General features: G+C 43.0%; 1 protein-coding gene across 1 annotated transcript; it reads right to left on the bottom strand.

Moving 5' to 3' along the window:
- Positions 1-336: 336 nt before the first annotated feature.
- On the bottom strand, positions 337-9,733 carry LOC108881650 (protein FAM163B). The gene is made up of 3 exons (XM_018673719.2): positions 8,895-9,733; positions 5,151-5,266; positions 337-4,327 (listed from the first exon to the last, which is right to left on the bottom strand). The coding sequence occupies exons 2-3, from the start codon at positions 5,241-5,243 to the stop codon at positions 3,884-3,886; spliced, it is 537 nt and encodes a 178-aa protein (XP_018529235.1). The 5' UTR covers positions 5,244-5,266; positions 8,895-9,733; the 3' UTR covers positions 337-3,883.
- Between the last annotated feature and the right edge of the window lie 9,524 nt (positions 9,734-19,257).

The following is a 19,257-nucleotide window of genomic DNA, read 5'->3' as shown; positions in this document are numbered from 1 at the left end:
TAACTGTGTTGGTACATCACAGCTGCAGATGCAGAGAAAACACTGAGATGCTTCTCTCTTCCATCAGGCTCCTCTGATGTAAATATGTTAATAAACTGATAAAAGGCAACAAAACCTGTCCAGGTTTAACTCTCACATACCAAACAGTTTCACATCATTTTATTTTCACTGTAAATGAAGTCACTTTCACACACACAGCAGCTGCAGTAGGAGCAGGTTGGACGGTAGCAGCAGCAGCTGACGCCCCCTGCTGGTCGGTCTGCCACCATCAGGACAACAGAAACATCAACTGCTGGGGCAGAGCAGGAGAAAATGCAGCAGTACAAAAGTACAAAACAAAAACAAAAAAAGAGGCTGAAGACTTGATGTCAGGATACACTCACTGAACAATGAATCTTCACTCTGGTTGAATCTGCAGCTTCATCTCCCCGAACGTCCAGAACGGATCACGTCAGAGGCTTTATTCATCAACAGGACAGAAATTTCTATTCCAAACACTTCACCCTGAACAAAGCCAAGCAAATCTTAACCCCAACTATGGCTGTGCACCGATTACTATACTACTTTGGTGCAGGGAGTATGAGACTCGAAGTCACTGATGCAGAATTGGCTTTATTCTGTATGTTGACAGGAAATGAGATGTAGTTAACTTTAACCACATGAGCTCATGTCTTTTATTGATGCAACATACAGCGACAAACTTGAGTATTGCATTCAGCCTCTATTTTACAAACAGGACAAAGTGGAAGCAACACGATTGCAGGTTGTGCACTCGTTCATCCGTCTAATACACTCATCAACAATGTTAGATCATCACTAAGTCTTACTACCTGAGGCTTCACACACTTTGATCAAACACACACAGGGACAAATCACACAACAGAAGAAACACCAGAGACTCGTTTTAGTGGGACGACCAGAATAAACTGAGCTTATGAAGAGTTTTATTCCAGAACACGTTCGCTGGATGTTTATTTTGTGACTGAAGGAAAACTCTCCTGTGCTGTGTCTCCAATCAGATACTTCTGACAAGTAGTACACTGTGTACACAGTATACTCACCGGTGTAGTGCGTGAATTTCAACAGGATCGTGTGATGATGATAGCAACATGTGACTGTAACCTGTCAAAATATGCGGCAGCTGCTTTGCTCACTTAATTAGACAAATAAAAGTTTCAAAAGTTTTACTCTTGCATGTGCACCGTTTAACACAAAATAGACATTAGGACACCACGGCACAGACAACACGTCCTCTCTCCTGCTTCTCACAAGTTTGAAAATATGCTGGTGGTCTCTTCCTGCAGCCAAGATGACGAGTATCCAGCATATCACAGTCAACTTTTTGACCATTCTGAGTCACCATCCTCGTGCTTATAGTTCACTGAATGCTTCCAATAGCGAGTGTGAGTGTGGAAGTATGAGAAGTGAGACACAGCACAGGAGTTCAGCTGTTTTCCCTCCTGATGTGAAGTTTGTAAAATATATCAAACACTCATCTACTGTCCCATCACTAAAGCAACAAGACGTAACTCTGGCTGAGCAGCAGCACCCTCTGCAGACCCGAGCGGGAACTACCTCAGCTGGGCTCTGAGTCCGAGCGGTTTTCATGTAACATAGAACAAAGATTATTCAATCTCTTGACTCGAGCTCCAGCTGTGTGGTTCCACTCACAACAGTTACATAATGTTGCTTTAAGAAATACCAAAGTGTGTGACTTTATTATTTAGTTTGATTTTTCTTAAATGCTCTGTGTCTCATGTTGGAGTCAAACTCCTGGTTTACAGTACAGCATCGATCTACAGCAGGATGTCTTTGTCTTTGTCTTGTTGTCTTTCAGAAATCACAGTCGTTGGATCGTTGAATGCTTCAGAAAAGCCCTTTAAATTTCAGTTTGTTTTCTGCGCCATGACGCTCTGCAGACAAACAAGAATTCACAAACTGAAAAAGTCACATCCCGACAGAATCACCACTCAGCACTTCACTGTCTGATGTAAAATCAAAAACAGAACGTAAAAAGTGCAGCCCCGTGCTGATAAATCTACACAAGTGAACACAAACATGAGTCAACCAGAAACTCTGTGAGAGGGAGTTTGAGCATATATGTATGTTTACTTATAACAAGGTAATCAGGTATCATCCAGTCAGTTCTTGATATCAATAAAAAGTCTTCACATCAAACGTATGCTATTAAAGTTTATGGGAGAAAGAGTTCAAAGGTCACCAAGTTAAAGTTCATTCCTCAAACTCAAGAACTAAATTTCACATAAAGATTGAATTTTAAAAAAATGAGATGAAATCATTTGTGGGTTTAAGTTTGTCAAAATTTAAGTTTGAAAATAACAATTCACCTTTTTGTCAATAATTAAATTCTTGTAATTTGCAGTTATACACTGAGTACACTTATTTTGTCACACCACACCCTCCATTTCATCTGCTTTCTGTTGTTGCAGAATTTTAAATCTAAATTTTAAGTAATGCCTTAAAAACAAATTTGTTTCTTCCCCTAAAAGCTCTAAACTGAACTGTTGATGGGAGCTGTTTTTTATCTTTAAGGGCTCTGCAGACCTACACAGGTGTTTTCAATTAGTTTGTCTGATTAGATCTCGACTCTGAGTAAGAACATCGGTGCAGGTTCACCGTGACTGTGCAGAGACGTCAGCCTAAATAAAGAGATGATAAAGTTCAGTATGGGAAAGTACTGGATTGTGATAAGTGAGGGAACTCCATCATGAAAGAAAGAAATGTGAAGTTTTACAGTTATTGGACACTCTGTACAGTTTCTGCTACACTAACAAGCACACACACAAAAAACATGTCTGCATATCTGTGTGGTTAAACCACAGTGAGGTGGTAGAGTGAGTAAACTGCTCTGCTGGAGAACTGGATTTTCACACAGGATATATTTCAAAACAGTGGAAACACAGGAAACTGAACTTTTTGTGACTGTAGGTGAAAGTCAGTGACAATCTGATAAATTGGTCTCCGACTGGAAGCTACTGACTTGTTTTATTTCCTCCCCAGATGCTCATGATTTGGAGCTTCAAGGATAAGGTTGGTGTTATTCAATAATTTACTGTCAACAAATCCCAAGGAAAAAAACAAACCAACAAAGTGTTAGTTCTGACTTCCCCACTGTGTCTGTGGCTCTCAGCTCCAAGCCCATTGGTCTATGCTGAAGGCTTTTAAGAGACATTACTCAAACAGGAGGAAATGTTGCATTTGTTGGGGACTATTTTCAGCGGCGGATTAATACACGTTTGGTGTTCTAGTCAGTATTAGGGGCAGCAGGATGGTGCACGTGGGACTGAGTCAAAATAAACTAGTGAGTGTGTTCATATATCAGGCTTCTCGGTTTTAGATCTCACCTGGGATTTGTTGACAGTAAGACCAGACTTATCCTTTAAAAAAAGAGATTCAGTTGAACCTGATCAAACTGTTAGCTAGCAAGCTAACTCCATCAGTCTGTTTATTTAGGGTTTTTACCTCCATTTCTATCTCATGTGTGGTGCGTTCAAACTAAAGAAAAATCTGTGTGAAACTTACTGATAAAAGCTCAAATTGAAAATCGTCTTGTTTATACTTTGACACACACATATATTGATCAGTTAATTAACTAGCTTGAACACAAAATCAGACATACTGGTCAAAATGATCAGTTTTAAGTTATAACTGACAAAAATTGTTCTGTTCAAGTTCGTCAGAAACATTTTGTGTTCAGAAACAGTTGCTTTAGAGAAGTTGACCTCCATCATGGCTGTCATGTAAAAGCCCTCAGTGTTGTCATTTATCAGTTCAGTCCGGTGTTAATGCTGCGACCACAGCCAGACTAAGTTAGTGTGTCTGCAGTCAGCAGCAGGGCGGCCCTGCTCCACCCTGCCTCCTCCTAGACGTCGGTGCTGACACTGTGGGTGACCACCTCCCTCATGGTGACAGAGCGGATGAGGTTGAGCTTCTGGTAGAAGCTGGCCAGGTCCATGGGCAGTTCCAGGTCCTGCTGCTGCACAGTCCTGTAGCTGATCCTGCGCCCGCCGTTGCACAGCCTCTCTGGGTGCTGCAGATAGAAGGGCAGCGAACAGCGGGCGCAGGACGGGCAGAAGGCATGCGAGCGCTGGCACCTGCGTGGTGGAGGGGTGGGGGAGAAGCTGGCCGGCCCGTTGGCCTCAGTGAGGAAGGTGGGAGGGTAGCTCTCGGGCTCATCGCTGTAGTGCTCCGGCGTCGGAGGCGTAGGAGGAGCGGACAGAGCCAGGGGGCGGGACGGCGACATGGTGGCGAGCTCTGGTTCCTCCTCTTCCCCCTTCTCAGACTCCTCCCTCTTACAGCAGTAATACTGGTGCAGTTAAACACAAGAAGAGACAACTACAGGTCTGAGTCATGGTCAAAACTTCTCGCATTCTTCGGTAATGTTAACACTACCAAAAAAAATGCTTAATTAAATGTGGTAGTGACACTCATGATCCCCAGAGGCAACCCCGTCTCCTGGAACTTTGGTTGTTTTCCCATCATGTTTTTGTTTTGTTATAAACTTTTACAATTTTTTAATGAATGTGTGGAGTTGGCTGGGTTGGCTCCAGCCTCCTGCAGCCCTTAAATCTATTGAGTTCATGTATATCTATGAATTTACTTCATGACAGCCGGCTCAACTTGTGGATTGTTGCAACATTTAATGCACTGGTAATTTAGCATACATGGACATGAACTGTTTTTCATGACAGTAAGAGTCAGGGTTTCCAGAGGATAAATACTGATGATCCTCTGACTTCTCTAACTTCACCTTATGAAGTTAGTGTTTTTGGTTTTGAATGAAACGACTACTGAATGTATTGACATACAATTTGGTTCATACATTCATGTTTCTCTCAGGATGATTTTATCTGTTCGACTTTTCATCTACGTCAACATCAGGTCAAATTTTTATTTCGTCCAATACTTGGCATTTAAAGCACCACTGCTCCATGTAGCATGGCTGTAGACTGATAGTTACTCTCTCATTACATATTTAACAAGTTCAGATTCATGAACTACTCGTACGAGTAGCAGTCTGTTGAAGTTCTACAGTCATGGAAGTGAGTGGAACCAACTCTCATTTCTCATCAGTGATGGTCATATTTAGTTTAACATCAGACGTGCAGGGAACAGTAAAACAGTCGTACCTGCAACCTACATAAACACAGTACAGCGACGATGGTCAGTAAGATGACTGTAGCCAGAATTCCTCCTGCGATGACCACTGTCCCGGCTGACATTCGAAATCCTCTCCATCAACAGCCTGAAGGGAGGAGGAGGAGGAGGAGAGAAATTGAGAAAATAAGAACAGATGGAAAGATGATAATGAGAGGAAGGTGAGGTGGGAGGAGGACATAGGGGAACAAAGGAGAGAGAAATGAAGGAGCAGGTGTAAAGACAGAAAGACAGAACGATGATGAGGAGGGAGTGAAGATGAGGAGAAGTGAGGAGGTTAGAGGAGCGATAATGATGCTGCTGTAAAATTTTACAACTCTACCGTACAGCTCCAAAATGTTTAAAGTGGTTTCTTCTTGCCAGAAGTTATCACTGAAAATATGACTGCTTAGAGTAAATCGATTTTTATCTCAGCTTAATTTACAGCCAAAATGTGCACAAAGTCAAAAAAACGTTACAGTGAGCCAAGAGCAAATATAAGCAGGTCTGATTCTGATGCCAGAAATACAAAGGAAGTCTAGAGGGAAGGTCGACCTGAGAGGCTCACCTCAGGGTGAAATGTCCCAACAACAAAGGTGAAAACATTTACAGTAGTTTATATGTTAGGCTGAAGAAAATCTCTGATTATTATGAGACAAAATCAACAACATCAAAGACACTGATGTCCCTGTACAGTGTGCTGTCACGTGGTATCTGTGTTCAGGTTTCGATGTGTTAGAACTCTGAGAAGGAGAACGTCACTCAGATTCAAAGTCTGGGGTGAGGAGGTGAGAGAAACTAGACGTTTTTTAAAAAAGATGAAAATCAAAATAAGCCTCTGGTTTATGATTAGCATTTCACAGGGCTGACTTCCATTAAAACATTTTGCATTTTTTAGTTCGAGGCGTTCAGCTGAGTGCTCCCAACGCAACCTGACAATTAAACAATGAGACAGTCAACAGAGCGCAAACCTCCAACACAAAGCCTCTCTCCAACCTGCAGAGCTGCAGCCACCAGGGCTCCTCATGGTGCTTTATTGTTTGTGGATAAAAAGGATGACACAGAGATGTGACCAGTGAATTAAACATCTACCGGTAATTTTTTGAAAACAGGCTTCAGTATCCAGATAACATTTATTTGTCTCTGGAAAGTTTTTCGAGAGAGAGGAAGGAAATAGGAGCCAACAGAAGAGAGAAATATGAGACCAGGATGAGTTTCAGAGGAGGAGAGAAATCATTTGGAGAAAAGGTGACATGAGGTTCTTCTTCAGTTTTCATGTCACGTGTGAATGAGGACAAGTCGACAAGTGTGTTTTACATAACACAGAGACATTATGTATTTTATTATTCCCTTTCCCCTCATGTTTAATGCAATAAATCTGGTCCCACACCAGAATTAAGGTGCATTAGCAAATGGAAAGAAAAATTTAAATACTAAAAGGGACACGAGCAAACGTTCCTCGACCTGTAATATGACGACAGATGGAAATTTAACACGTTTCCTTTGTAGGCTTCTGCACTATTGTACTCAGTCAAACGTCTTCCTGAAGAGTGAAATTACTCATCCCTCATGTTACATCAATATTATACATTTAAATTGCTAATATTCAGCTTTCCCTCATGTTTTTTACAGCAAGCCAGGATTTTTATTAACGGTAAAACATGGGAGAGATGTGACTGAAGTGAAGCCATCATCATCATCATCATCATCATCTCATTTCCTCTCCTTCCTGTGTGGGTGTGACAAGAATCGGCTGGACTGTGTCGCATTGTGCGACCATCACGCTGTGATACATTCTGACAAACCAACGCACCATCAGACCTCCCAGAAACAGCAGAAGGCCTCAGCAATAAGAGGCTCTGTGTAATCTGGACTCAGACTCTGCAGAGGACACGTCACAGGTAGATTCTACCTGTAGATTCTCAGAACATCCTCCATCTTTTCCAGCTCCTCTTTTATTTTTTTTATTCCCAAGGTAGACAGGTTAAACCTCTGACAGAAAGTGCCCAGGAGGAATCCTGATCAACCACTGTAACTGATTCCTTTCACCGTGAAGGCTCTGAGCTCCTCAGCCTCTGTCTAAGTCTGAGCCGTTTTAGCAGCTCGTATCTGTGATCTCGTTCTTTCTGTCACCACCCAAAGCTCCTGACAATCGTGATCGTGATGGATGGAACATAGATCGACTGGTAACTCAACAGCTTTGCCTTCTGGCTTACTTCCTTCTTCAGTCTAACGATCCCGTACAACATCCACGTTACTGCTGACACCACACCAATCTGCCTGTAATTCTCCGGCTCGGTCTTACCCCTACCTGTGAACGAGACTCAAGGGTACCTGATCTCCTTCACTTGGGGCAGCAACTCACCCCAAAACCAAACAGAGCATCCCACCATTTTCCTGCCTGCCTATACATGTCCTGTTGTCAATATCTGAAATATATAATAAGATAAAACTGCTTGAATCAAGTTGGGCGTCTGATTTTGGCCAATGCTGTGGTCGTCACAAGGGCAGGGAAAGATGTGAAGGAGAATTAATAAGACCACGCTGCTACACCTGCTCTTCCACCATGTTTCTACCCAATGTAACCTGGGACAGGCTCCAGGCCCCCAACCCTCTAAAGGATGAGTGGGTTTGGATAATGGACACTGAAGGCAGAAATTTCAGACACCGCTCCTCATCAGCACCCTGACGATCAGCTCATCACTGCCTGTTGCATTGGGTTTCCATAGCGATGGAGCCCCGGACATCAGCGTGCCTGAGGGCCAGAGAGCCGTTTACGCCCACACAACCAGCCAGCGTCACACACACACACACACACACACACACACACTCAAAAGGTCAACATCCAACCTGCATCCATCGCTCAGAGCTGACACAGAGCTTCAGTCCAACCAAACACACACACACACACACACACTTATCTTCCTGTTTACTTCAACCAGCAATTTAAAAAATATAAAATAAACTCAGTTTCATCATGTTGTCTGTTAGAGCAGCAAATGTAAAACAAGTGAAAGATTATGCAAACTAAAGCAGAATCAGGTGAAAGGACCTCAGTATATAACTCCAAATGTCCTTATAGTCGTAGCAGTATTTTTAGACTCGTATTGAAATTTAACTACTTTTTGGGCAATAAATAATTTAAAGGATTCAGAATGTCTGAGTTTGAAGGACTCATGACCTCAGTATTTCTTAAGACTTCATTTCACATTAGAACACTGGAACCTGCACATACATCCAACACACAGACTATTCCAAGAGTTTGAGCAGCATTTTATCTGAGCTATTGTTATAAAACATCAGCCTGCTGTAAGGTTGATCTCCTGTCTGCAGAGCATAGATGTGGACAGAGCTGTGGAGTGTGTCTTCTGTGCAGGTTTCAGAGGTGTGGATCCGGGACATGAGCAGCACAGGCACATTCAGTGAATCCACTTGGACTCTGTCAAATTAATATCTAACTGACCCTTTTGATTTAGGTGCCTAAAAGTGATATGAACCAAAGAGATCTGTTTAAATGATTTAATCAACCACTGCTCTGCTAATAACTGAAATAAAATAAGTTTTCACGGATCCATCTTGGTGCATCATTCTGACGCACTGAACCAGCACCAAGGTTTTTCCATGGCTCAGACCTCTTAAGAACCGTTTTCTGGCACTTTGTACAGATCCACCCACTTCGCTCCTCAGTGCACCACAGGAACCACAGACACTTCCACATCAACAGCTCGTAATCTTACCCATCACATTAGTATTTGGATCGTCCCATGGCGTCTCCCGCGGCACCTCCAGCTCGGGGCGCCCCCGGTTTGCGGGCAGAGGTGAGGGGCAGGAGGGTCGAGTTTCAGCTTTGAGAGGTGAAACCAAACCTGCAGCGTTTTACATCCACACACACATCTGAAGCAGAGATCTGACTCGGTGCATGAATGAGGAGAAAACTTCACATTTCCTCTGTAATTTCAGTCTGAACTTCGCTCCGCAGATGGAGAGCTGCGGAACGCGAATTAGTTGACGAGAGAATTTGACAAAACTTTCTCAACGAGAAACTGTTTTCTCACTTCGTCTAATTAATTTTCCATTAATTTGACTGCAGCTCTCTGCCCCAAACGCTTTCTAATTCTATATAATCCACAAATCTTCTTGTAAATATTCCCTCTCCGGGCTCCAGGTTCTCTTGACTTCGGCCCCAAAACACCTTGAAAATGCAGGAAACAGATCCACAGAGCGGCAGGGTGACCGCAGGAGGACGAGCTGCTGCTCAGAGGAAAGCTCCGGTTATAATTAATTGTGGATGTATGTTGTGCACACCGGATCCGGTCTCATCCTGTCTGTGTTGCAGCGCATTCATTTCCGATGCTGACCTGACGCGATGTGACCGCGCGTCACAGCAGCGCGCGCTGCAAAAAATACCTGAAGGATGCATGCAGGTCTCTTTAAAGCTGTACCGGGGTCAGTTTCACTTTTAATCAATCAAGTGACTTCCTCCTGTTAGAGGTGAGGTGCGTGTTCGATATTGAATATTTGATCAGTTGATTCTCCCTCTGAATTTCTAGTGAAATATTTTTATTCAACAAGATATTTTCAGCATTTGCTCACCTGTCAGCAGCACATCTGAACACACCTGAGCCACGTGACCAGGGGATCTTATCCAGGATGCAAAGTTTTCTGAACCTTCTTGTCATTTCTAACCATTGGTCACATGAACATTATTTATTGTCATTCAGTAGGATCTGATCCTGCTGACCCACCAGGCAGGTGTGGCTTCAGACTCAGTGTGTAGAAACTTGTGTTTGGCATGGAAATCTTTTGGGTGAATAAACAGTGTGTAGATTCTGCACAGGAAATGTTTTCTACCAAAAAGTCCATCAAGACTTTGCACAAAAAGGACACAGCTCATCAGTGTGAGAGAAGGTAGAGAACGTGAACCACAGCTGAAAACCATCAGTGGACACTGACGATCCACTGACACCACATTAGTGATTTCCTGGTCAGTGAGGCTGTTAAACATCCTGATAGTGAGGAGTACATTTACAGAGAAGTTTTCTGTCGCTGTGATTAAGAAGAAACGTCTACCTGGATGAAATCTGATCCTCAGTTTCTCTGTTCACACTCTACCTCTCTCTGTCTCCTCTCTCTCCTCTGTGCTTCCATTTAAGGCAGCACCAAGAAAAGACGAGTGTAAGAGAGGCAGAGAAAGAAAAGATTTTATTGTGTGAATTATTCAGAGGTTAAAGCAGGCTGAGATTCTACAGACAAGAGTCTGTAATATTAATGAACAGAGACATTAGAGGTTATTTCTCCTCTTTTCAGCTCCTGCTGTGTTTCGACATCCAGCAGCTCCCGGAGGAAACTTCTGCTCTGAGCAGCAAAAACAGAGGAATTTCACATCAAACTGGACCCAAACAGCAGAACTCCACCGAAACATAAAACTCTGACGTTTATCTAAAGCAAGAAAATCTGAATCACACAAAACAACACAAAAATAATAATAAAAAGTCAAACATGAACAGACTTTGAAACAAATGAAAGCTGTTGGTTTTTAAGTAAACCTCACTCATCAGCTGTTATCGGTAAAATGATGGTGTAAATATAAAGCTAAGATAAGGCCAAGTGTTGTGGTTAAAGCTTCTGACAGATGGCATCATGTCACTGAGTAATCGTGGCCATGCTTAAAAAGACTGGAAACAAAATGTGCCTGTTTTAAGGGGCCTGCGTTAATTCAGCTTGCACTTTTCTTAAAGGCATCAGACGGTGTAGAAAGTGTTGTCACAGCTGAGTCCCACCTTTCTGAAAACCCTGGCATGTGCGTGCTGTAAATTATCCAGGTGCACTGCCTGCATCATGTTTTTCCGCCTTTTCCTTTACGTCAAGTAAAGTAGCTTTCTCAAGAACCGCTCATCCAAGAAACGTCACAGTCGACACTGCACCTCCCCGAGTCCTCAGCAACACACTCACAAAGTTTGAAGTAAGTCAGATGAGCGGTTGTTGAGAAAGTTGAAGTACAGACAGACAGATTAGAGGCCAACTAGAGGACACTGTAAACATACAGAACTGTCCAAAAAAGAATGGCACAAATAGTTTCTTAATCAATTAAATTCATACAAAGTGCAGTTTCCCCTTTCCTTTTAAACACTTTTCTCAGTTCACCTGCACAGTTTTATAAAATACGGTGCTTTTGTCCACAAATCTTTAAAATGGTTTCAAACATTTCATGAATGGATGTAAAAGCGCTGCAGTGAAGCACAGCTCCTCTCTACTGAGCGTCCAATGACATCGCTCAATAAGACAAACAGGGTCTCGGTGTAAGTCATCCACTTAGCATTGATTCTCCCATCAGGCCGATGGATTGGCTTACAGTGGGAACTCTCTCTACCTGGCAAGGTCAGAGAGCAGGTCAGCACTGATGAGGCAAAGTCTGATACAGACGATACGTTCATCCTTCTACAGCGAGGAGCTACTGATTCTGAGCTTTTATTAAATCAGGGACTTTGTTTCTTTAGGAAACTGAAGAAAATGTCTTCAGTGAAAATGTTTTAACAGTAACTTTTTCAGTTTATAGCTGTGCTGTGCTGTGGCTCCACCTCACTGAACTATCACAACAACATTCATGGTCTCCAGAGGATGAATATTTGTGCAAGACGTTGATGATTCTGTGACTTTTCATCTGACACCATCATCAGGTCAAAATCCTCATTAGTTTTAATCCAGTCTGCAGATTCTCTTTAAACCTGTACAGAAACAAATGTACAAACAGGGGGGAGGTATACGCTGGAATCATGTCCCGGTGATCAACAGCTGGGTGCAGTCGCAGAGTTGTTGTTGCAGGTTGCCAGGTTTGTCACTATCATGGCTGCACAGAGACAAAAACCTGGCCTCACCAACAGTTTCTGTCAAGTTGTCAGTGAAGTCCATTCATCCGTCTCCTCTTTGTTCTCGATCTCTGGTTTGCTTTTCGAGGCGAGGATCTGTGTCCCTTCAGCTTTTGTTCCACTCCGGTTCCTAAGCCTGACTGGCACCGAGGAGCTGCAGAATCCTTAATGTGACACAACATCATGATACCCACAAGATGCCATCGCCCTACTTTGTATCTCTCACATCCTGACAAGCCCCCGTCTCACTCTCACTGATCTGAGATCTTGTTCTTTCAGTCAGAGTATCATCCTGAACATGGCCGGGACCGAGCGAGCTGGGGGGCTGACAGGATGTTTCCTCCTCCCTCCGGCTTTCCACACACAGTCTGTTCACTGCAGCATCTCAACAAGCTGCACAACAACTCAACATGACTAAACATTCATGTCTCATTACTCAAACTGGCACAATAGATGAAGATAGATAAAAACAGACACTCGAATGTACCACCTGCCAGCACGTCTGTGTCTGGGTCCTCACAGTATCTTCTCCTTAGTGAAGACCAAATATGTTCAACACCAAGGAGACATTTAAAGTCCTGATGAATTCTGACTTGTTTTGTTGTGTTTAAGGTGTTTTCTGGACTCGAGCAGCATTTAGAAAAGAGTGTTTTTTACCAGAATATAAAGTCATATTGTCGTTTTTTCATTGCAGTGCAGTAAAATGGTCACATGCCAACACAAATAATTAACACTTGTGCAGTGGAAAATGTGATTATTTGGTTTTCATGATTCTCTGCATGTGTGACACCATCAGATGTGTCTCTTCCTGCAGGGTGACACTGCTGCAGTGACCGGTGGTGGAGCCTCTGCCGGCTGCTTCAGGGGTCCTCTCCCATAATCACAGCAATAACTGTTTGTGTGTGATCCATCAGGAGAGGTACCCCGAGAGAGAGGAAAAAAAAAACGTGGCTTGACACGCCTTGATAGTCCACTAAACTCCCCGACCGGAGTGGCTATTGATTTGTGGCGCTGCAGGGCTGAGGTCCTGGACGCCGGGGAGCCATAAAACTTTCTCCTCAGGGTTCAGATCTTCACTTCAATCAGAGAGATGAGCTGCTGCCTCTGATACAGACGAGCTGCCAGGCCTCTTTAACGACCATCACTGCTGTAATCTGTGCGTCTTATTCATGCATAAAATGCACTTTAACAATATATAAATCAAACCATTATTTAATCACACTGCTTGTGCAGAAATGGATGCACACTGGTCAGGAAATGCCAAGAGCAACAACAATTCATTCAAATGAATAGTAAAGCACATGACAGACAACAGACTAAACACAACAGATAAACATGGGGTTTCCAGTCTGTGTGCAGTGAATCAGAGTGGCGTGAAGTACAACACAGACACATCTTTGTGTCATTTATCCAGCCTGACAGATCCTCATTAAAGCTGCTTTTAACAGAGATGACTCCTCTCGCTTCTGGCGTTCAGTCACAGTGAAGTCACTTCTGACAAACTGGCCACACAGGCAGCAACTCTCTGTCCCAGTGAACCATCAAACTCATGTTGGATTCCTGTGAAGCAGTTCTAGAAAATGTGGTTTTCAGTATCTTTATTTATCCAGTGAAGCAGGTATCTCCCACTCACAGCTTCTGCTCATGGAATCTGTGCATTTGATAATTCTTAAACTGTAACCCATAAGTCTTCTTTCTGTCAGGTTAAATTAGGACCATGTGAGGTAAGTGTGAATCAGGAGGAAAAGGTTAGGGGAGACAAACAACAGCAGACTCACTCCACATCATCAGGAGTGGTTTAGTCAGTGTTGTTGTCCACAATCTGTGTCACATCTCATCCAACACTTTATCTGCAGTTTTCCCTGTCACTCACCTCTGTCTGCCTGGAGACAGAGAAATGCCACAAAATGTCATTTTAATGTCATCACAACTTATGTCATATTAATGAGGAGCTTCACTTTTAAACCCTGTGAGACAGCAGACGCTTAAAAATCATTAAGGTCACTGATCCGTCCTCCCTACAGAAATAAATTCACTTCAAAATTCTGCAATTTGTTTTTCAGGACTCGTTCTCTGGAAACCAGCAGAGACTCCAGGAAGTAACTGGTCCCAGCCAAGAAATGGTCCAACACATAACCCCTGTTAAACGTTTGTTTTCACAGTGAGATAGACGTTAGTCAGGGAGATTTAGAGGTGCTGGTGGTCAGGATTTTGTCAGCTTTGGACGGAGCCAGGCTAGTGGTTTACCCCTGCTTCCAGTGTTTGTGCTAAGCTAAGCTAACGGCCTGCTGGTTTGATTTGACAAACCAACGCAGGCAGCAGCTCGATGGTTTTCATTTCAACGTGTAAATGCTTGCTGGGTGTCTCCTCCAGCTGTGTGATCCGGCCCGTCAGCTAACAGGTGTCTACTGTTTCCTCTGTTATTTAGTCTAGGGATTTCAGTGTGAGAGGTGCCTCTGACCCGTCTGAGGGAAGGCAGGGAGGGAGCCTCTGGCACCCACCAGCTTTATTATCATTTCATCAGCCTGCAGGTTGTCTGTGAAAGGTCAGACTCCTGGACGGCTACCCGCCGAGGTGTGAAGGCCCTCTGTGTTGTGGTGAACTACACGGCTTAGCTGGATCCCCTTAAAACGCAGCGGGTGAGGGAAATGTGATGTTAGCGTGATCCACCACATTAGCCCTCCCCGGCTTTCCCACCAAACCCCAGTGTTTATAAAATATATAGAGTTAGCCTCATGTTACGGCCCGTGATGTCAGGCCGCCGCTCAGCACTCTCTGCCTGCGTCATCGCCCGGCCCGGGCGGCACAGGTCGGAGTCTGGATCCATTCAAACAGAACTCTGATCCACAAACAGGCCCTCGCCTTCAGACAAAACAGAGGAAAGAGCCTGTGCTCCTCTTGTCCTCAGACACTGTTCTGACTTTGGTTTGTTTCCAGTGGTTAAAGGTGTGTAATATCATTTTAAAATGATACATAAACCCCTGAGGCTGTTAGCTTTGTAAGCGTTTAGCTCCATGATTTTTTTTTGTCCAGTCTTTTGCAGATTTTTTATCCATTTAATGTCGATTCTTGCTCCTATCGCGTTCATGTAACATCTCTGAAAATAAATCAGTAACTTCTGTATTATTTTCTGCTGATCTTGGAGCTTCACATCAACACGATGGAAGAAAAATATGAGACCATTAACTTTGCAGTCTCATATAATCTGTATCAGGAGGGGTGTATAATGCGTCTAAGACAGTTTACACACTGGATCACTCAGGATATAAAAAAAGAAAAAAATTATTTTGTAACTCGTTGCAGTTTGTGCACAAACTGAATGCTAATGTGGGGGAACAGATGAGTGCTCCTGCATGTATTTTTCAAACTCTTAAATTACAAAATAAGACAAGAAACATTTCAACAATGAGACTCTCCAAAAAAAAAAAAAAAAAAAAAAAGACAGCTGTGGTTTGGCTTTTTGTTTCATCATTGTTGTTTTATTCATTTTAATTCTGAGCAGAGTTTGAAATGTAACTTGAGACAGACATTTGTGCTGAAACTGATTCGACTGAATCACAGACACATCTGATCAGTTAATTGTCATTTGTTAAATAAAAATATCAAACACTTGCTGTTGACAGTTTTTAACAGACGCTGACGTGCTCGTCTTTCTGTGTCGTGTTGAAAAGGTTTGGGGTTTTGGCCCTCGGTCAGACTGAAGGGGTCTGAAAACTTAAGGAGCATAACTTGGAATTATATTTAGAGAATAATCCACAGATTTATTGGTGGTAACAGAAGCATGTACTGTAGTTTTCTGACTTGTCTCAGCTTGTTATTGAGACACCTCCTCTCCCTCCTGCAGCACACAGAAGAGAACCAACAGGATTATTAATAATGAAAGGCAAAGATTTCTATTTGATGGTTTGGCCCTCTCTGATGCTCTGACCCCACTTTTAGAAGAAGAAAAAGGCTTTTTCAAGGAATATTCCAGCTCGTCTCCAGTGAAGCGCATGGAGAGCATCTCCGTTTGACAAGGCTTTTATTGGATATGAAGCCTGAGAGCACCTGACCGCCCTCGTCTCCCTACGCCATCGCTGCCTTTTCTGTCCCACTAACGCTGCTGGAGGTGGCTCAAACATTCAGATATCAGAAGCCGGGAGGATTAGCTGTTCTACTCAAACAAAACCTCTTCAGTCATCAAGTGCTCTGACTCCAGAGGAAACTGTCTTACTGAAAAAGTGCCGTGAAATCATATAAGGTCACACAAACAACATTTCGACAAAGCAGTCTTCATGAGATTTACAGGCAGCTTCCCTCAGGTCATATATATACCTGCAGGCACAAGGAGCCAGGTGAGGCCACTCAAGTCATTAAGTCCAACATAGAAATGCTGCATCTAGAATCACATTAAAGCAAAAACAGGGCATGTTCACAAAGACTGACCACCAAGCAAATTCAGTGATTTCTCCCTCTTCCTGAAAACATGTGTTAGTCTGTATCACTGTGGCGTCAGACTGTTTCACAGTTTTCCATCAGTTTCTTTCTCAGGATTTTATGGGCGGGTCTGAAACGGTGGCTCGATGATGCACTGGAGCCACCACTCAGCATAACTCCGCCCACCACTCAGCATAACCCCGCCCCTAAGACTGTGACTGTAAATATTAACGCTGTGCTAGCTATGCTGTCGTCCCGCAGATCCTTCTTCTGAATGCTAACAGGATGCTAACAAAAAACCAACAGTCACTGTGCTGCATCAAGTGGGCGTGGTTTCAGCGCCTGCGGTGGACACGCCCCCCAGCGTCTCACAGCAGAGGGCTCTTTGTTTTTTCATGATTTTAAAACCTAACTTTATATTCTTGTTGATGTTTTTAATCATTGAACTTTAGCTGTGTGGATAATAGCACATTTTTCTGTGATGTGACTGACTCTGATTTCTATCACTGCTTTACAGGGACTTTAAAAAGGGGGTTGGATCTTTTATGGAGTTGAGAGGCAGCATGGACCTACCGCCTCCAAACCATCGGCCCTCCTCAAATATGTGATGGTTTCACTTTAATTTAGGAAAGAAGTCCTTTACAAAAATATTATACATTACAGTCAAACAGCAGATAATAAAAAACATCTGGATAACTCTACGTTTTATGTCCATGATGTGAATCTAGATGCAGCATTTCTATGCTTAGCTTAATGATGGGCGTGTCCTCACCTGGTTAACTGTGACTCCACAGGTGTGTGTGTGTGTGTGTGTGTGTATATAGAGCCTGTGGCATGTGAGCTGTAAACCTGATGTTTGAATTGACCTGAATGAGCTGAGTTTATGAGCTCCTGGTTCCTGGTGACAGTAAACATGCGTTGTGGAAACTTATTCTCAAGTTCAAACTGTTTTAATTATCAGTGAAAGTTGCATCTTTGTCAAAGTCAAGGTCAGAATATTCCAGATACAACATGCTGCCCCTCACCAGCTGAGAAAATGTGTGTGTGGAAAGAGTCCCTGAAGATCTTTTTTTCTTGTGAAAACTCTCTGAGACAATGTGAAGCATGAGAGTGCTGGAAAATTCTTCCAAGAATAAACGAAGGTTAAACTTACTGTCACAGCCGAGGTCAGGTTATTAAGATATGCAAATGAGGCCCAGGTGTGAACAAATTAAGTGTGTGATCACTTTAACAAACCATGCATAAAAGTGAAGGTCAAAGAAGTAACTGTCACTTTCTGAGCACACGTTTATCAGCCACGCTCTGTTTCACATACAGTCGCAAAGTTTCAGAAAAAGGAGACTTCTCTTTATTTGACATAAAACCAGGTGAACATCACTTCACGTCACCTGCACTGACAATGTTGTCTCGCAGGAGACACAGTAACTTTCTGAAGGTTGTAAACTTTAAGCTTTTGCAGTTCAAAGCTGCAAGAACAGAAAGCTATAAACATAAAGCTGCTGCTGCTGATAGAGCAACTGTCAGTTTAGTTTATATGAATAATCACTGATCCAGCATTTGTGTTTGTGAAGCAGAGGCACAGTGGATCATTTACATTTAATTTATTCATTAAATATACATCAAAATGTTTGAAACTACGTTCCATCTAAACAATATCTATTAGTTTAAGTCATTTAAAAATAATTTCAAAGCTCAGGTGAACACACACAGGTGATTTTAATCGAACTCTAACGAGAACAGACCTCAGGGCTGTGGGCGTGTTCACAATGTGTTTGATTGGCATCTCAAGGTGATGACAAGAGGAATCTGAGGGTTTGTGAGAGAAGAGAAGAGAAGTGGCCACACCAGGACAATCAGTTAATACAAAAGGCAAACCTGCAGTAGAATTCAACAGAATGGAGAAAAACATGAGCAGAGCAGCTCACACCCAGCTGACTCAGTGTAAATAAAAACTTTGACCTGATGATGGATGAAACGTGTGAGGTTTACCTGCGCTGTTAGAATTCATCCTGAAGCAGACATGAAGCAAATTTCAGGACAGTTCATCTGATAGTTGTTGAGGCATTTCACTCCAAAGCACAAACTCACAGTAGCACTAAAAGGTCAGGATTCATCCTCTGGGAACCATGAACGTCTGTTTCCAAATTTGGTGATGGGTCAAAGGCTAAGTGAAAAGCTTGATCAGCTGATGGCACTAAAGGAAAGTCAGCCAGCCATCGTTAGGATTAGGATCCTCCTGTGGGGACCATGAATGTTTATGATATTTCAGTCTGGACAGACTGATCTTACAATCCATGAAGACATGCTGCTAGCATGGCTAAAGTTCAGCTGCTCACTGCTCATATAAACAACACACACCTTTTGACAGGTGGTGTGAGTTCATTTCTGTTTTTTTTTTTTAAAGGGTCACAAGCCCTAAAACTGGAAGTTTAGACAGACCAGTCATAAAGTTTAGTCGTACCTTTCCTCCAAAGACATTGAGTCTCAGCTCCCAACTGTCATCCTGAATGTATTCCAACCACTTAATGAATATTCATCAGGTCATATTAGCATATTGTTCAGCATATTAGCATAGCCAGTGACATAAACATCAGTGTGAGGAGGAACAGATGAATCAGAGGGCATGTGGAGTAGGAGTGGGCAGATCAGGGCTGGAGGGGACGGCAGGTCAGCATTCATTACATTCATGAAGTGGACGGGTCACAGAAGACACAGGAGGGTCTGACAGGAGGAGGTGGCAGCAAAGGAGACCATTCACAACAGAGATTAGAGACCAGGCTATAATATCAGTTTCAGCTTCAGATGCACAGACCAACAA

Source organism: Lates calcarifer, linkage group LG13 (genome assembly GCF_001640805.2).
Source record: "Lates calcarifer isolate ASB-BC8 linkage group LG13, TLL_Latcal_v3, whole genome shotgun sequence".
Classification (NCBI taxonomy): domain Eukaryota; kingdom Metazoa; phylum Chordata; class Actinopteri; family Centropomidae; genus Lates; species Lates calcarifer.
The sequence above is the reverse complement of the archived record's forward strand: the minus strand, read 5'-3'. Positions and strand labels throughout refer to the sequence as shown.

Coding starts and splice junctions, on each gene's coding strand:
- LOC108881650 (XM_018673719.2), bottom strand. CDS start 5,243: ATGTCAGCCGGGACAGTGGTCATCGCAGGAGGAATTCTGGCTACAGTC. Junction 4,328..5,150: donor TGTGTTTATGTAGGTTGCAG/GTACGACTGTTT, acceptor TAACTGCACCAG/TATTACTGCTGTAAGAGGGA.